Here is a 17,873-nt window from a genome sequence, read left to right as displayed (position 1 = left end):
ATTAATATTATCAAAAATGGTATTTATTTATTAACCACTCTAATAATAACAATAATAATAATAATATATTTATTTATAAGCCAATGAAGTAATGATACAAATAAATAAATTATAAAACTTATATATTGAATATAAAAGTAATAAAACTGATGGCCATAAAAGCCATAAGAGATCAAACCTATTATAATAAAACGTGAACTAACAGTACCTGTACTTAAATTTTATATACTATTTAGACAACAAATATATATTAAAATAAATGTTTATGCCTTAGACTTGTGTACGATATGTGTATGTATGTGTGTGTCGACTAAATTCACAGAATATTCTGTAATAAAATAATAAACAGTTGTTTTTGTTGTTTGTGTTGTTGTTTACCAGACCATGGATTGCTGTCGAAGTGATGAGAGTTCGCTCGAAAGAAAGATTAACAAAAGGATTCAAATTGAGATCAAAAAAGACAAACGAAACTCCAGACGACAGATAAAGTTGTTATTGTTGGGAACGGGAGAGTCGGGTAAAAGTACTTTCATTAAACAAATGCGAATTATTCAGGAAAAAGACTTTTCATCGGCCGAAAAACAACGATATATTTGTGTTATTCATTCAAACATATTGATGGCTATGGAATCGATTGTTAAGGCAATGGTTGTATTGAAAATTAGCTACCAGTCCCCGGAATGTCACAATTATAGTCAACTGTTTCAGAATTTGGACACCAATTCACTACATCATAATAAACATCATCATCTGAACAATGATTTAGTGGAAGCAATCAAATATTTGTGGTCCGATTCAGGTGTCCAGGAATGCTATAGACGACGAAACGAGTATCAGTTGTCCGATTCGGCCAAATATTACATCGCAAACGTCGATCGTATTGCTTCAGACAGCTATCTTCCGACACAACAGGACATACTCAGAGCCCGGGCGCCGACTAACGGTATCAATGAGTATACGTTTGCCATGGAATCGATAATCTTCCGGTTGGTCGATGTCGGCGGACAGCGATCCGAACGACGCAAATGGATCCACTGTTTTGAAAATGTGACGTCAATTATCTTTATCTGTGCGTTGAGTGAATTTGATCAGGTCTTGAATGAATGCAAAAACGAGAACCGACTCCAAGAAAGTATGGCACTGTTTAAGACAATTGTCACCTGCGAATGGTTCCACAATTCATCGGTTATTATATTCTTCAACAAACATGATTTGTTTGAGGAGAAGATGCTGTCGGGTGTCTCACATCTTAACCATTACTTTCAGAATTATGACGGTCCGGATGGCGATGTCATCAGTGGTCGACAATTCATTACGAATATGTTCTTTGATTTACTCACTGACTATAGTCTGAAACGGATTATCTATTCGTACTTTACGTGTGCCACCAATACTGATAATATTAGGTTTGTGTTCAAAGCAGTCAAAGATACCATCTTTGAGTTGTTGTTGCGGAAAGAAATTCAAATTTTCTAAAAAAATTTATCAAAAAAAACATTTGAATTCAAATTTTATTTTTAGATTTATATATACTGTATATATAAAAATTACAAGTTTAATAAAAAAAATAACCTAGCTAATGTCTCTCTCTCTCTCTCTTTCTCTATAAATTAGACCCAAATAATAGTTTGATTAAAATTAATTATTTAGTAAAAAAATATTTTTGAAAATAAAAAATCTCAACTTTAATCTCACATTTTATATAAATATAATTTATTTATTTGTTATACAAATTTATTTATTAATTATGTATATAAAGAACTTATCATTGAAATTATTATTATTGATGTGAATGTTTTTATAAGTGTTTTTTATCTATATTATCGTCAAATTATTAGTTTTTTTGTTTACATTTAGTTATCGTTAAATATACAAAACTTATATAAAACTTGTGTTACAAATAATTATATGAGTTATTAAAAATATATATATATTTATATTTATATTCAATCAAATTGTATTGATTAGTATTAAATTACTGTTATATTTATAAAATATTTTTTAAATAATAAAGTATGACCTAGATAATTATTGCATTACTGAATACAAATTATTTATAAACATTAAATAAACTTATGCTAAAACTTAATTAATTTATTATATTATAGTATGAAGTTTTAAAATTAATTTTTTATTTTTTTATTTAATATATTAATGATAACATTCCTCACACATAACACATATGAGATATCATAGCGACATATAAATTCAATAGTAATATAATAAATATAATAAATTATTATTAAAATTATTTCATAAGGTTCGTGTAATATTTTATTATTATTTTTATGATGAATTTAGCCAATATGTAATGTAATTTATCATAAACAAAAAATAATATTTATACTTAAGTATAATATACTTAAATAATAATACTGTTTATTTTTTTATCACACAATTTTTTTTGCTTTATTATTAATTGGTTTCCGGTAAATAACAAATCGCTTTATTATTATTACTATTATTTAATAGTCTCCGATTAGTTTTCAATTTACATATAATTTATTTGATTGTGGAGTCAAAAAAATTTTTTTTTTTTGATAAATCCGTTTAAAAATGTGAATGATATAAATAAAATTAATTCACTATAAATAATGATTAATTGTATACACTATTTATGATAATATACAGTGATTATAACTTTAATATATAATATATTCTCATATAAAATAACTTATTAAAAAATATCTCTATTTTTTATTATTATTATTATTTTTGTATCATTTCTTTTAATGAGTTTATTTATTTTATATCATAATATCATATGAAAAGTTTTGTTGATTTGATAAGCAATTTATGGCAAACTTTTTTTTCATAGATCACAAAAAGAGTTGCTATTTTTTGTAATTACTGTACATATAAAAAAATGAAGTTTTTTATTAATAATAATAATAATACAAATATAATTTATATTAAAGTTATTCAATTGATTTTAATAATATGTTTTTGTGATTATATAATTTGTTTCAACATTGATACGGATTATCCATTAATTTTTAAGCCAACGTATAGTCAAAATGCAGACAATTATTTTGGTGTATCCGTTGAGATGCAAACCATTCACAATGAGATTCAGTGAGTAATTAAAAAAAAATGTGTCAAATATTTTACACATTTATTTAACTGATATTTTTTATTAGTTATGTTTAATTTAACTGCCATTTAATTGTTTAGTTATAAATAAAAGTTAATAATTTTATTTATTATAACAAACAAACATAATATATTTTTAGATCTAATTATATTGTTATTTGTATTTTAAAAAATATTTTAAATATTAAATTTTGTATAAATTAATAATTATAGTATATTTTTGTTATAAATATTATTTCTAAATGATACATTAAAATTACAAAAATAAAAACTTTTATTGTATAACATAAACATTTTATAACACTCTTATATCTATTTATAACTTTGATATTATAATATATTATATATTATATGATATTATAATTTATTAATAATTGTGTTAACTTAAATTATACAATAATATATTGATTTCTATTAAATGTTATTATTCAATATACAATATTACAAACATATTTAAAATGATATCATTAGAAACAATTTTTTATTAAAAATATTAATATCAAATTGATAATTATTTAAATAATTGATTTTTAAAAATAAATTAAATGTGGTAAATAGTTTCATAATTGGTGCCCCAAAAACAACATCAATCCTATATAACACATCAAAAACGGGAACTGTATATAGATGTCAATTAAATCATAATTTAAATACAATGTGTCATGAAATTGATATGAATTTTCGTAAGTAATGTAAATATATCGCATAAATCGTATATTTAAAAAATATCGACATCTCTCTCTCTTTCTCTCTCTCTCTCTCTTTCTCTCTCTCTCTCTCTCTTTCTCTCTCTCTTTCTCTCTCTCTTTCTCTCTCTCTTTCTCTCAATATATTAATTTTTAGGTACAATGAATGTAATGGCCCGGCCAGACATGTACTTGGGCGGTACCATAGTGTCCCGTCCGAACAGTGAACAGGTAGCCGTTTGTGGCCACAAATGGTCGCAAGATTTGTACCCGAATCGACCCGATCATCAAATATATCCGTCGGGTAGTTGTTTTGTTGTCGACTTGGGTGATGTCCATCGAAATCCTGTTCCTATATTACCGATGACAAGTCTGAATAGATTTTTTTTAATAAATAAATCTAATTTTAAATTATAATAATTATATTTATAAATTGATATATATTTTTTTAATGATAGCATAGACCAACAAATACGCTTTTCTACTTATTATTATTCACATGCAATGAGCGGCTTTTCGGCCACTTTTACACAGGTATTGACCAAAAAATACCGGTTACATAAAATACTAATATAAAATACATAGAGTGGCGACCATTTATTGTTGGGCGCACCGGGATTTTACCAATGGAGAGGAACAGTACTTGAAGTACAAAATTTGAAAACCGCTGGTATATTGCGTGAAAAGTTTGTCATACATCAGACATCCAAGTTTGCTACGGGTATTGCACTTTTGGATAATAAAATTTTGTAGTAATTATTTAAATTTGCAAAAAAAATTGTCTTAAAAATTATATATCAATACATATATATATATATATATATATATATATATATATATACTGTAGAGTCGTATACCGGATATGCTATAACTTCGGGATATTTTTTGGCCGGAATTCATAATTCAATAGTAGTTAGCGCTCCGAGAGATATGAATTATAAAGGACGGGTTAGTATAGATATATAGTATATATATAATTTTTTTTTAATTCAAACATAATTTCTAAAACAATTAATTTATTTTAATATCTATAGGTTTATATCTATAACTTAGGAAACAGAGGAGTCCATAGCGAAGAGTCTACACATATGTTTGGCTATTTAGGTGGCCTTCAAATGGGCGAGTATTTCGGCGCCTCATTGTTGGCCACAAATATCAATGCCGACGACTACAGCGATCTGATAGTTGGCGCACCGTTTTATTCAATTAAGACTTCGGGCGATTGTGGCCGTGTGTTTGTCTACCTGAGCAATGGAAATGTAAGGTTTTTTTTATTTAAAATTAATTAAATAAATAAAATTATAATTATAGCAAACTATTAATGGCACTGTAGTTGTTGTTGCTATTAAATATTATTTTTAATTAATTAATTAAATTTTATATTTACTGGTAAATTATTAATCATTTAGAAATTACATATAAATATCTACTATAGTTTCACATAAGTATTGACAAAACAATTTTTTTCATTGACATTGGATTTTATGTTTGATATTTTACTGTATAATAGTTATATTTTTTAACAGATTTTTCTATATAATAGTTTATAAATGTCATAATTATCTGTCATAACATTTCCACTTAAATTTTTTCTAATAATATATAAATAAATAATAACTATTAGAAAATTATTCAATAATATTATATTTCATTTGAAAAATGCAAATATTTTTTTCACTTACTTTCCACTTGTGATTCATTAAAATAAAATTTTTACCACTTTATTATAAATTAGTTTAAATGCAATAATACTGTATATATCAAAAAGTAAAATCTTCAATGCTAAACTATTAATAATAATAATATATTATTATTATTAATATTTATACATAATAATTATATAATGCAATTTCCTTAAGCATTATTATTATTATGTAATTATTATAATTTAATAATATATTCAAAGTAAACAAACAGATTATAGGGGTTTTTCTTCTAATATAATTATTTTTTAATAAAATGCAAATGTTTTTAAAAAGGGATTCAATAAACCGCAAATAATTATGGGATCCGAGACAATAGGCTCAAGATTTGGATCATCTATATCTGATTTGGGAGATATTAATTTTGATGGCTATAATGGTTAGCAAATTAATTAATAGTTTGAATCAAAAATTTTTATTTTTTGTTTTTTAAATTTATATTATATTGAAATTAATTTACATTATTATTATTATTAACAACAACAACATACAAAAAAAACAAAATAGATATAGCTATAGGGGCTCCCTATGAAAATGAAAGGGGAACAGTTTATATATATTTAGGCTCCAAATTTGGACTAATTGGATCATTTAGTCAAGTAATTAATTAATTAATTATTTTATTCACATATATTTTTTTGATGTGTTCAATATTTTTATTTATTATGAATAATTTTCTGAGTTTATATAACTTTTTTTAAAAAAAAATTCATTTAAAAAACCAAACAAACAAACAGCGAATTTCAGCTAAAGATCATTTAAGTCATCTGAATCTAAGAGGTTTCGGTATCAGTATTGCTGGCAAACGTGATGTCGATAAAAACTTTTACAATGATTTATTAGTCGGCGCTTATCTAACAAATAATGCCGTTTTGTTCAGGTATTGTGTGTTTGTGTGTCTGAAAAAATTATTTAAAAAATTATTTTTAAATCATTTAAAAAAATATTTGCATACAAAAAATAAATGACAGAACAAAGCCAATTGTTAATATAATATCGGAAATAAAACTAAATAAAAGTTTTATAAACGCAAAGGAAACTCAATGCCAATACATTGACTATACAATGAAAACCCAGAAACGGGCCGCTTGTGTGGGCGTCCGATATTGTATCCGATACGGTGGCCAACACGTACCCGCTTCGCTCAATCTGAACATTACGTTTCAGTTGGACAGTAGACGACCGGAAAATCCCAGATGTTTTATGGTCTACAAGAATCGGATACAATCGGCCATTACTAGAGTTGTGACAATTACCAGAAACTCCACACAGAGTTGTTTCGATGAAATTGTCGTCTATCTTAAGGTTTGGTATTGTTATCAGTCATATACTACTATCACATTATTACGGGTTTATAATAACTCAATTATCTGTTACTTCAAACTATACTTCCCTTTTTAGGACAGGACATTAATCGATGATATATTTACACCGATTGAGTTATCCCTAAACTATACTCTTATTCATCTACAACAATCCAAAGATACGTTTTGTCCTAAATGTCCGATAATTATGAACAACCAATTAGTTAAAAATCAGGTATCAATCAAAACACAACAAAAATTTATATTCAATAATAATAATAATAATTTTTAGCTACACTTTCAAACTGGCTGTCGAATTGATGAGAAATGTGTATCCAATTTAAAAATATCGACTAAAACTCAACTCAACGGACTGGCAGCTAAACCGACCAGAGATGCCATCATTCAAGAGGGTTATCACAAAAGTCTGACTTTGCTGACAGTCGTACAAAACACTGGCGAACCGTCCTATTTGACAAAAGTATTAATCCATACGAAACCGAAATTAAATTTACTTAAACAGGACAGTAGGTGTCGGCTACCGAAAACCAGTAATAATAATGAAACCAAACATTTCATTGAATGCGATGTCGGAAATCCATTGGAAACCCAAAGTAGACAACAGATTGCCATACATTTTGATATATCGGTATTGGATTTAAAATTAGATCGAATTGTTTTCGACATTGAAGTCAAATCGGCCAGCAATTTGACTATTGATAGTCGACTGACCGAAACTGTGGTAATAAATGTCGTACGAAACGCCACGATCCGTATGTTTGGGTCGGTTTGCTGTCATTTTTTTAAAATAAATATTATTTATAAGTTTTTTTTAAATGTGATTATTCTTATTATTAGTAATCCATTAGAGTCTGAAATGTTATACGAAATCAAAAGCAAAAGACAGAGCAATTTGATACGATTTTCGGGATTTTTTCAAATAACTAAACAAAATTTCAGTTCAATTGAAAATGTTTTTATTAGACTAAGTTTTCCGAGTCTTTTCAATAGACAATCGCTAATCTATAGACCATATGTTGAGGTTGGAAATAATATTTATTAATTTTTTAGATAAAAAAATAGATAATTTATAGTATAATTTTGTTTAATATTCTAACTTTAAAAAAAACAAAACTTTATATCCATTTAATAGCTAAGCAGTGGAGTATCGGTTAACTGTAACCGAACCATAGCTACCCTTCCAGTTATTCCCGATGAACATAATCGACATAAAAGAGATATTGATGGACAATATCTGGCAAATGAAAACACTTTAAATTTGGTAATAATAATAATAATAATAATAATTCACTTAAAAAGCAATTAATTAATTAATAACAATTAACAACTTTTTTCGTCTATAAAGGTTTGCAATCAATATATAGATTGTCTGGAAATGGAGTGTTTTGCCGGTCCTTTCACTGGCGATAAGCTATCGATGGCTCAATTTATTATACATTCAGCTCTTGATATCGAAACAATTGAATCAATATTTGATACAAAATACGATAAAATTAATTTTGTTGTCAAATCAAGTGCCAGTATTTTAGATTCAAAAATCGATGTCCAAAAAGATGGCGACCAAGAGGTGTCTACTAGTTTTGTGTTCAAACAGATTCACTTAAAGCCAGAGCCCATCAAAAATTGGATCATTTTCTTGAGTATTGGTACCGGAATTCTCATATTAATTCTAATAACATTAATATTACTTAAGGTATTATTAATTAATTGGGAAATAATTGATATTAATTAAACAAAAACTAATTAATTTAATTTAATTTTTTTAATAATTACAGTTTGGATTCTTTAAGCGAACAAAACATATGGATAAAGAGGACAATGAAGATATCAATGTCATCGAAACAGAGATCAATCATAAGATCAACTGTGAAACTGATGATACAATTGAAAGGACTTCACTTATTGAATGTAATGAAGATTTGGCTGTCGATGTCAATGGTATACATAAGGATAATCATCAATCAAACCATTAGATTTTGTTTATATAATTATATATAAATAATTATTTAAAATAAATTCATAGTTAATATAAAAATTATTATTGTTTTTTTTTATTTCATTTAAGTATTTAAATATTTTAGTTAAAAAATATAATTACACTTAAATTTTAAATCTCGTTTTTTATAATAAAAAAAGGGTAACAGTTTTTCACAAATAAAAAATTGATAATATTATTAGTATTAGAAAAAAGTTTTTAAACAATTTTATGGTCCGTGTGTATTGTGTATCTATAAAAAAAATTGATTGATTTTATAAAAAAAAAGTTTATCAACAATTGATTTGTCATTATTAGGGCTGGAATTGTGTTATTGTTGTTGTTGTTTGTATAAAAATCAGGATTTGGTACACAATTAAAATTTTTAAAAAAATTATTAATGACTAGTAAAATGCAATTCGCATATATATTGAATGTATAGAAATAAAATTGCTATCAATTTGAGATTTAACACATAATAATAGTAATAATAATAATAATAAGGATCTAAATCAAAGTGTAGAAAAAACTAAATATATAAATCAATAGAAAATAAATAAAAAATTTACTAATAAATTGATATATTAACAAAAGTCAATTAGGGTTAATGTCACAATAATACAGTATAATAATAATAATAACACATTTAAATCATTAGTCATTTGATTTTTTAAATCTAAATTATAAATAATTCGATAATTATTATTTAATTAAATAGGTATAGAAAAAAATATTAGAAAATGCATTATTGTGTTAAAAATAGAGATTCAGTTATATATATATATTTCTAACCATTGATTAGTTATCATTTTATAATTTTAAAAAATTAGTATTAAAACTATAAGTTAAGCACAAAAAACTAGCTAAAAATCTTTATGAGTTATTATCGTGTGTTATAACTGTACAATTATTAGCTTAATAATAATAATAGTAATAATAATGATTAAAAAATATAAAGCTGAAAATTTTGGAGAGCACATCATATACAGTACTTATACAAAATACAGTAATATATATCACTTAACACTTTTACATATGTATAGAAGCGGCGGTATAACGGGCCTCACTACTAGCCCAACGCCACTGTGACGGTCGATAACGGATCAACATTTGACCCGACGATGATTGAGGATTTTTATAGGCATAGAAAACCCATAGTGAAATACCAGAGAAAAATGCCAATATTACGAGTACAGATACTAGACCGGCACTGGAACTGCTCGATGATGATGGTGCGGGCGATGTATCAGATAGATAATCAGTTTTCGAGTTGAGTGAACCATCATGCATATCGATTTTATTATTGTCGTCTGGGAGGCATACAAAAAAAAGAGGATACATACAAACCACACAATCAGTTATAACCAGTTATACCACACATCTATGTAATTATACTGCATATAAATATGTAAATAAATACCTGAAGATATGATTGTTTGTCTACTAAACGGGTGTGTCGTCATATTTGATAGTAGACTTGTGGCTGTAGTATTGGGAGCACAGGAAACTGTTCCCTCTTTAATAGCTGACTCACAGTTTTTGACAATCCATTCCTGTCGGTGACGGTCGTAACCATCGGAGCAGCGGTTAATTGAGTCACACCAACCGCAGTGAAAACCGATTGCTGCCGACACACAATCGCCGCATGTTTGCAACGATGCACAGGCTATTTGGTTTGGTTGATAAAAAACATGTAATCATTTTAATTATAATTACATATATATATTGTATATATATATATATATACAATCGGGTAATGCCGAAGTAATGCGGGTACTTACTCGGTAATGCCTTAAAATATATGGCAGTGTTATTGCTTATGGCGTAGTCTTTGAGATCTACTCTGTGATATTCATAGATAGTTTTGCGACGGATAACTGAAAAATAAAAACAAATTGAATTAATAATCAGTCAATTGACAAAACAATCAATCAATTGCATACAAAATATAGTCCTATCGATGATATAAGCGTCTGAAATGCCAACTTTTACGGGATGTTTTGAATCGGACAGATCTTTGATGACTACAGGCACTGATTTGTAGACGAAAGCGATGTCACCGTTTTTGAATAAAATTATTTGAAACGAAAACAGTCCGTCGGGATTGCGATCGTGAAGCATAACGTCTTCCCATTGGACGACAAAAGCTGTTTCATTGTAGGCGTACTGTATAGTTGACGAATTGCTTAGACTGGTATCGAAGTTGGCCATAATTGCCGCAATATATTGGGTGGCTGCCAGCCAACTGTGCACATGATCGCCCAGATAGAGAAAGCCGCCAGTGGCTATGGTAACATTGGTCAACCGATGGCCGTAGAAGTTAAACTCAAACGGTAGGGTAACAGTAGCGGCCCGTCGATGGGAATTGGATAGCATGTCGTGGACGACGGTCTGGTGTCGGGGAAATGTCGATATGTTGACCCATAAATGCATTGCATTTTGAGATTCCGGATAAAAGGTTGAACTATAATACGTGTGATTCTCGTATTGAGTCTCATTCTGTGTGCAATAATAATAATAATGTTTAAAAAAAAAGTTTCGTTCAATTAAACATTTAGTTTATCTATAAAAAAATCAATGACAAACCCATTTCTGAGTTTCTGGTAATTCTGTCGAAGTGGTAATATTAGTGTTGTTGTCATCGTCGACATCGACATATGTAACGGTAATATTAGGCAATATTACAGTCTCTTTGACAGTTGTCTTATTATTATTAGTATTATTATTAGTAATGGTTTGTTTGGTGGATATGTTTTTCTGTGTTACGTCCAATTTGGCCACAATTGTCGGCTTCTTAGTCGGCGATGTTTTCTTCAATTTGATATCTAAGTCATCGCTATTTCTTCTAACAATTGTATGGTATTTTAGATTTGAGTTCAACTCATTGTCCGAAAACTCCCAAAAATCCAAAACTATTTTATGCAAAAAATAAATAAATAAAATAAATAATTACATTCAACAACAAAAAAAATCATAAATTTAAATAAAATACAATAAATATTAAATTTAAAGAAAAATAAATAAATAAATTACAAAATTAATACTTATTTTTTATTATTAAAAAAATATAAGTTTCCTTGTCAAATTTATATTCAAATTCAATTGTTAATACAATAATATAATATAATCAAATAAATATCATGCAATACATTTAGGAAAAAAGGCCATAAATTAACAAACAAAAAAATATGATAAAATTTTCAATGTATTTAATAAAAAAATAACAATTATTATTATTATTCAATCAACTAAAAGCTTAATTTGCTGTTTTGTGTGTTACTCATAACTTAGATATTAGAGGATAAACGCTTTAATAATAATAATACTGTAATACAGTAATAATTATAATTCAATGATACCCTTGAAATTTTTACAACAAAACTAAATAAAACTTTTTTTAAAAATTACATTACATTATGTATGCCTAACAAACAATTATAAATACATTTAGTATTACTCTTTTTTGTTGTTGTTGTTTGTTTGCCGATAATAATAATAAATATTTGACAGTTAAAGTGTCATTATATTATAGATGATGACGATATACAGTATATAAGTGTGATTAGTTAGAGATAGAGAGAAACAAAATAACCTTATTTTTATGATACAAATTAAATCATCAACAATACTACAGTATATATAATATATTGAGATTAAAAATAATTATATGAAAAACAGGTATAAAATTTCTAATTAATATTAATTATTAAATAAAATTAACTCGTGATGATATATATAAATATAATTTACTTTTCATTTAAGTTTGTAATATATGCAGTATTTATAGTAAAAATATATATAAGATTTAAAAGGAAACTAACTATATATAATTAAATTGCTTAATATAGCAAAAACATGTTTAAAACCGTATTAAGAGTTTTATAATTAAAATCCGTTTTTCAAACAGAGAGAGAAAGAGAGAAAATCATTTCCTATTTAGTAATGCAAACAAACGGCACTAAAAACTTTTAGTCGACGATATGGAGTTTTAGTCAAAAACAAACATTTAGTTTTTACAAATAAATCAGTATTTAAAGGTAAAGATAGGCTTAACTAACAAAATATTATATATAAATATTTTGAAAAGACTTTTTTAAAAGTATAACTTATTTTATTTGACGACAAGGTTTTCCTAAAAACCAATATACACTTTATTTTAGTGTAATTTACTTATATATTAATATAGAAATTGGGTTACAATTTGGATCGTTATGAATGTCAACTAAAAATAATTGCAAGCAAACAGTTTCGTGACTTTCAAATATTTATCTAATATTATACCAAAAAATTATAACATATTATTTTTTTGTAATAATAACTTGTATAGTCATAAAAATAATAACAAATCAATTGGTAGCCCTAACAACTAATTTTGTTTATTCAAACATTGAATCAACTATAAATATAATTTATATAACACACTATGCATGAAATTTCAATTGAATTTATTTGATTTTAATATAATTTTTATAAATAATTTTTTGTTGTTGAAAATAATCATATATTTTAATGTAAAATAAATAAATTAATTTTATTAATAAATAAATGTTTGGCTCAATAGCATCATCATAATTAGCATCGGCAACAATTATAATATATATATATATATATTGTAACCTTAATTAACAATTATATTTAAAAAACATTCATATATTTATTCAGAAAAGTTGGGACAAAAATAACAAACAAAAAAACTTCATTTCAATAGAAATTTTTATAAAATACAAGTTTGTATATAAATATTCAATTATAATATACAAAACAAACATTTAATATTTTAATGAAGTTGTAGCCAAAAGTGATTAAATTACAATATCATTTGATACTTTATAAAAGATTAAATTATAATTGTTATTAATAAATGTTTACATAATATAACATAAAAACACAATAACCTTATTATTATTCATTATTATTAATAATTATATTATTATTATGACAACAATTTCCGATATATGTTCACAAAAAAATTAGTGCCGATAAAATCTCAAATTCAATACACTATTATTATTATTACTATATTTAAACTAATCATTTAACTAATTAGACAGACACACAAAAAATTCAAAAAAAAATTATAATCAGTTAATAATCATATAAACTATTTTTTAAAAATATTTTTCTAGACATTTATACAAAACAGGAAAGACATTATTAAATAAATACTTCGACTATTAAAAAGCAATCATCTGTTTAAACACATATACAGTATATATATAATATATAATACATATAAAAATTTATATCTCTTTTTTTGATAACCCAACTAAAAAAACTAAATTATGACTAATAATAATAACAACAACAAAATGATTATTATATCATACAATATATCTACAAATAGAAAAAATATATACTTTATATCCATTATTATTATTATTACATTATATATCCTAATTCAATGTGAGATAGTTTTCAACAATAAGGGCTTATAATATATATAAATATATATATAATTTTTTTTTGTTAAACCAAAAGGTGAGCCAACAGTCAGTCAATTGAATTGACATTCATTTCCGCACTTTTCTCGCACTAAATATTCACACATTTATTATTAATAGAGAAATATATATATATATATAGAGAGAGAGAGAGAGAGAGAGAGAGAAGATTTTTATGACAAACAACTCGAAAAAAACTATAGGCTTTTGTATTATACAAACCATATCTTTCTTTTTTTTGTTATAATAAGGTTGTCTATGAATATAATAATAATAACTTATTTTTAGCTCTCTTATGATATCAAGAGTTTAGGTCATTATAACATATATTATATACAAATGTATTATAAATTATAATATATGATACTATTATTAATATTATTTGCATAAATAATAATGTCTTTTTTAAAGTACATTTTATAACATATATTTTTTATGGTTAGTGACATTTTACTTATTATTAGAAATAATATTATTATTAATAATACTAATAATAATATTGTAAAATCATGGCATAAAATAACTATAGTTAATAACTAACAATAAAAAAAAGTCACACATAGAAACACAAAATCACATTTTAAATACAAAAAAAACTAATGTTTTAATAATAATAATACAAAATAATTATTAAATAAACGTTTGTATATTTAATTCAATTTTTTGTTTGTTTGATTGATTAAACTTACCATTAGATGTGTTTGTTTGACAAATTAAATAATAATTAATTAATGTTATTATCAATAGATTTGTCGCAGTATTGGCCATCACTTTTAATGTTAGTTAATAATAATAATAATAATCACATTAAATATTAAATATCCAAATAAAGTATTGTTATTATTATTATTATTACTAATAAATATCAAAATACAGGTAAATAAAAACAAAATTATTTTATAAAAATATCACAAATAAAACTAAAAAACTGTTGCAAAATGTGTTGTTATTGTTGTAAAGTGTGGCCAAAAAAAACTACTGTATATTTAATAATAATAATAATATTAATAATATAAATGATATGATATTTTATATTTATTTTATTTTTTTGAAAAAAACTACTAATAATAACACAATACTACTAATAATAATAATGAATTGCAAACTAAAAATGCATTCAAACAGTCAGTCAGTCGACAACAAACTGATTGTACAGTAAGTATAGAGTAGTGTCTGTCTGTATGTACTGTATGTATGTATAACTAAAACACAACAAAACACTAAAAACTTACTCAAAAAAAGAGGTTTACTTTACCTATAATTTTAAGCACAAAACACATACACACTGTATGTATGTATGACTGTCTGTCTGTATATTAATAATAATAATAATAATAATATTTTAATACAACAATAAAATACATAATAATAAACAAAACCAGAGAAAAATAAATTACGTTAAATATGGGGACAAACAATGGGATAATATTATGGCATAGAAATACATATTATATATATATATATATATTAGATATTGCATACAATTTGTGAGTTATAACTAGTTATTTGAAGATGACGTTATTTATTGTTAATAATCATAAAACTTTTTTTTTTTGTATATTGTATTTAATATTTGCCATATATTTTGGTTTTATAGTTAATATTAGCAAAAGCAATACGCCCTCTACAGTATATAAACCCCATTAGGTGGCGCCCCCTTACATTTATTCTAATACTCTAATAATAATTTTTAAATATTAGTTTTTTAAAAAAAAAGTTCTAAATTATTACAATATATTGTACAAGGTAAGTTAATATATTGGGATAATTGATAATTAATTAATTATACAACTATACAAAAAATATGTGCATTTAATTAAATTAGTTTATTATTTATATGACAAATAAATTATACAATATATTATTAAATAATTTTTTTTATCAATTTATATACCTATATATACCATATAATACACAATCAATTTTTGTTTTATTTGTCTGTTTGTTCATTCAAATACAAAATAAATTTTATTTTGCAAATATTTTTTAACCAATTTGTCGATCGTATGGTTTTGTTCTTTGCTGAAGTAGTACTTCCAGTCGCCAATCTGTCCTCTTCTCATAAACTCAGCTTCGTTTCTGTCCCTAAATCCCAAGTCATCCCAATGTTTATAATTGACGGCCGGATTGTATTTCATCTGATCAAAGCTGCAATGATTTGTTAATTGTTTCATATCATCGTCGCTGAGCTTTGGTTTGCCCAAGAATTCGCTGATTCGGTTCACTTGATTTGCGAAATCTTTTTTCAGATCTTCGTAATGAATGACCAGAATCTTGCGATCGTCCGGTTGGCTATTATTCCATTGCAAGACATCTAAATAATGGTTCCAAACGGGTCCGTACGGTAGGGAACCACTAATAAAACGATCGAAAAAGTGATCGAAATCTTCTTTAAAACCAATCATTTTATTCATACGACAGAAATGATAATATGAAACAATCAAATCTTTAGGATTTCTGTTGTTTTTTTTTGTAAAATCAATTAAACGGTAAGTTTTTCGGTAAATTTTACCATAAAAAGCAAGTTGAAGACAAACCTGAAAATAGTTATCATTTTAGGCACAACTATATTATTATTATTATCATTGTCTTCAGTTGTTTCGTTCAATTGTTTACCACTGAACAGTAGTGTTGGCGTCAAATGTGTCTTCAGATATCGGCGTACTTTCATTCGTTCAATCGATTTAATTCCCGGCGACGGAAACTCCAAATACGGGAATCGGTCGGTAATTGTCAATGATTTGGCTGTTTTGAAGTCCAACTCGTTAGCTAAAAGCCAGACAATTTCCTGAAGCCATGTAATACCCGATTTGGGAAAAGCAGTGACCACTATGTCATCGTCGCGAAAGACAAACGACTCGATGTTTAGCCAATCCTTGACAGTCGGTTCGCTGATGACCAGGCCTTGCATTTCATACAACTCTAGATCACCAAACTTTTGACCCTTTAATACATTTGATAATAGTTTTAATTTTTTTAAATTAAAGATAATTTATACCAAAAAAATAAAATTATTTTGTTTGCCATACTTGCAATCGCTTTGTCTTTGCCATCAATTCATGCCATTGTTTCGATCGTTGTCTCTTCAATATCACAGCAGTGGTCAGTGTTATGCCAAACAAGCCGATGGCAAACACACGTTTGAATAAACGGATCCGTTTGATGCCATTGTCAACCTCTTGGTTGACACCACCGCCACTTGTGAGTCGCCGACAACAACTGGTCAGACCATTCATCATCAGATGATGACAACGACCTCTTAGACCGTTACAAATGATTGCATACATTATTATTATTTAAAAGTTTTAATTTATTAATTAATTAGTGATAAAAAAACAATTTGTCGATCAATTCATTGTATTTGCAAACAAATAGACAAAAAAAGTTTTTAATAAAAATATGAAAACAAAACAAAAATCAAAACAATTGACGAAATAATTTGATTGAAAAAAACAGTTTATTTTATTAGTGTTGTTATCATATGTTTAATAAAAGCATTGCATAACAACAACAAACTGTTAAATATTATAATAATTTATTTAATTATGTTTTTTTTAATTTAAAAAACAATATGTTTTCAATCAATAAAAGTTTTGTTTACAATATTAAAAAAATACAAATAAAACAAATGATTGAATCAATCATTGAAT

The 17,873-nt window shown here is 25.6% G+C and overlaps 4 protein-coding genes across 4 annotated transcripts; 2 read left to right on the top strand and 2 right to left on the bottom strand.

Moving 5' to 3' along the window:
* The first annotated feature begins 367 nt into the window (after positions 1 to 367).
* Positions 368 to 1,476, top strand: LOC128956029 (guanine nucleotide-binding protein subunit alpha-11-like). Its single transcript, XM_054301710.1, has one exon. The coding sequence runs from the start codon at positions 385 to 387 to the stop codon at positions 1,474 to 1,476; it is 1,092 nt and encodes a 363-aa protein (XP_054157685.1). The 5' UTR covers positions 368 to 384.
* A 1,499-nt stretch (positions 1,477 to 2,975) lies between these two features.
* LOC128956028 (integrin alpha-9-like) lies at positions 2,976 to 8,780 on the top strand. The gene is made up of 17 exons (XM_054301709.1): positions 2,976 to 3,075; positions 3,652 to 3,776; positions 3,937 to 4,149; positions 4,243 to 4,313; positions 4,365 to 4,500; positions 4,627 to 4,727; positions 4,814 to 5,038; positions 5,759 to 5,861; positions 5,990 to 6,081; positions 6,220 to 6,362; positions 6,454 to 6,787; positions 6,884 to 7,021; positions 7,079 to 7,569; positions 7,645 to 7,828; positions 7,940 to 8,068; positions 8,153 to 8,500; positions 8,583 to 8,780. Exons 1-17 carry the CDS (start codon positions 3,050 to 3,052, stop codon positions 8,778 to 8,780), a joined length of 3,057 nt encoding a protein of 1,018 aa, XP_054157684.1. The 5' UTR covers positions 2,976 to 3,049.
* A 747-nt stretch (positions 8,781 to 9,527) lies between these two features.
* LOC128954952 (plexin domain-containing protein 2-like) lies at positions 9,528 to 15,201 on the bottom strand. The gene is made up of 6 exons (XM_054300569.1): positions 14,913 to 15,201; positions 11,369 to 11,694; positions 10,726 to 11,281; positions 10,564 to 10,659; positions 10,203 to 10,448; positions 9,528 to 10,092 (listed from the first exon to the last, which is right to left on the bottom strand). The coding sequence occupies exons 1-6, from the start codon at positions 14,989 to 14,991 to the stop codon at positions 9,812 to 9,814; spliced, it is 1,584 nt and encodes a 527-aa protein (XP_054156544.1). The 5' UTR covers positions 14,992 to 15,201; the 3' UTR covers positions 9,528 to 9,811.
* A 955-nt stretch (positions 15,202 to 16,156) lies between these two features.
* Positions 16,157 to 17,574, bottom strand: LOC128956230 (sulfotransferase 1B1-like). Its single transcript, XM_054301921.1, has 3 exons — positions 17,253 to 17,574; positions 16,761 to 17,167; positions 16,157 to 16,680 (listed from the first exon to the last, which is right to left on the bottom strand). The coding sequence occupies exons 1-3, from the start codon at positions 17,508 to 17,510 to the stop codon at positions 16,170 to 16,172; spliced, it is 1,176 nt and encodes a 391-aa protein (XP_054157896.1). The 5' UTR covers positions 17,511 to 17,574; the 3' UTR covers positions 16,157 to 16,169.
* Positions 17,575 to 17,873: the final 299 nt, after the last annotated feature.

The sequence above is a fragment of the Oppia nitens genome, unplaced genomic scaffold, assembly GCF_028296485.1.
Source record: "Oppia nitens isolate AA-2021 unplaced genomic scaffold, nextdenovo-longstitch-racon4-pilon3 scaffold2_pilon_pilon_pilon, whole genome shotgun sequence".
Classification (NCBI taxonomy): Eukaryota; Metazoa; Arthropoda; class Arachnida; order Sarcoptiformes; family Oppiidae; genus Oppia; species Oppia nitens.
Note: the sequence above shows the minus strand (reverse complement) of the source record. Positions and strands in the feature narration are given on the sequence as shown.

Coding starts and splice junctions, on each gene's coding strand:
- LOC128956029 (XM_054301710.1), top strand. CDS start 385: ATGGATTGCTGTCGAAGTGATGAGAGTTCGCTCGAAAGAAAGATTAAC.
- LOC128956028 (XM_054301709.1), top strand. CDS start 3,050: ATGCAAACCATTCACAATGAGATTCA. Junction 3,076..3,651: donor ACCATTCACAATGAGATTCA/GTGAGTAATTAA, acceptor TGTGGTAAATAG/TTTCATAATTGGTGCCCCAA. Junction 4,728..4,813: donor ATATGAATTATAAAGGACGG/GTTAGTATAGAT, acceptor TAATATCTATAG/GTTTATATCTATAACTTAGG.
- LOC128954952 (XM_054300569.1), bottom strand. CDS start 14,991: ATGGCCAATACTGCGACAAATCTATTGATAATAACATTAATTAATTAT. Junction 10,660..10,725: donor CATCGATAGGACTATATTTT/GTATGCAATTGA, acceptor TTTATTTTTCAG/TTATCCGTCGCAAAACTATC. Junction 10,093..10,202: donor ACAAACAATCATATCTTCAG/GTATTTATTTAC, acceptor TATGCCTCCCAG/ACGACAATAATAAAATCGAT.
- LOC128956230 (XM_054301921.1), bottom strand. CDS start 17,510: ATGTATGCAATCATTTGTAACGGTCTAAGAGGTCGTTGTCATCATCTG. Junction 17,168..17,252: donor CAAAGACAAAGCGATTGCAA/GTATGGCAAACA, acceptor AATGTATTAAAG/GGTCAAAAGTTTGGTGATCT. Junction 16,681..16,760: donor AAAATGATAACTATTTTCAG/GTTTGTCTTCAA, acceptor AAAAAACAACAG/AAATCCTAAAGATTTGATTG.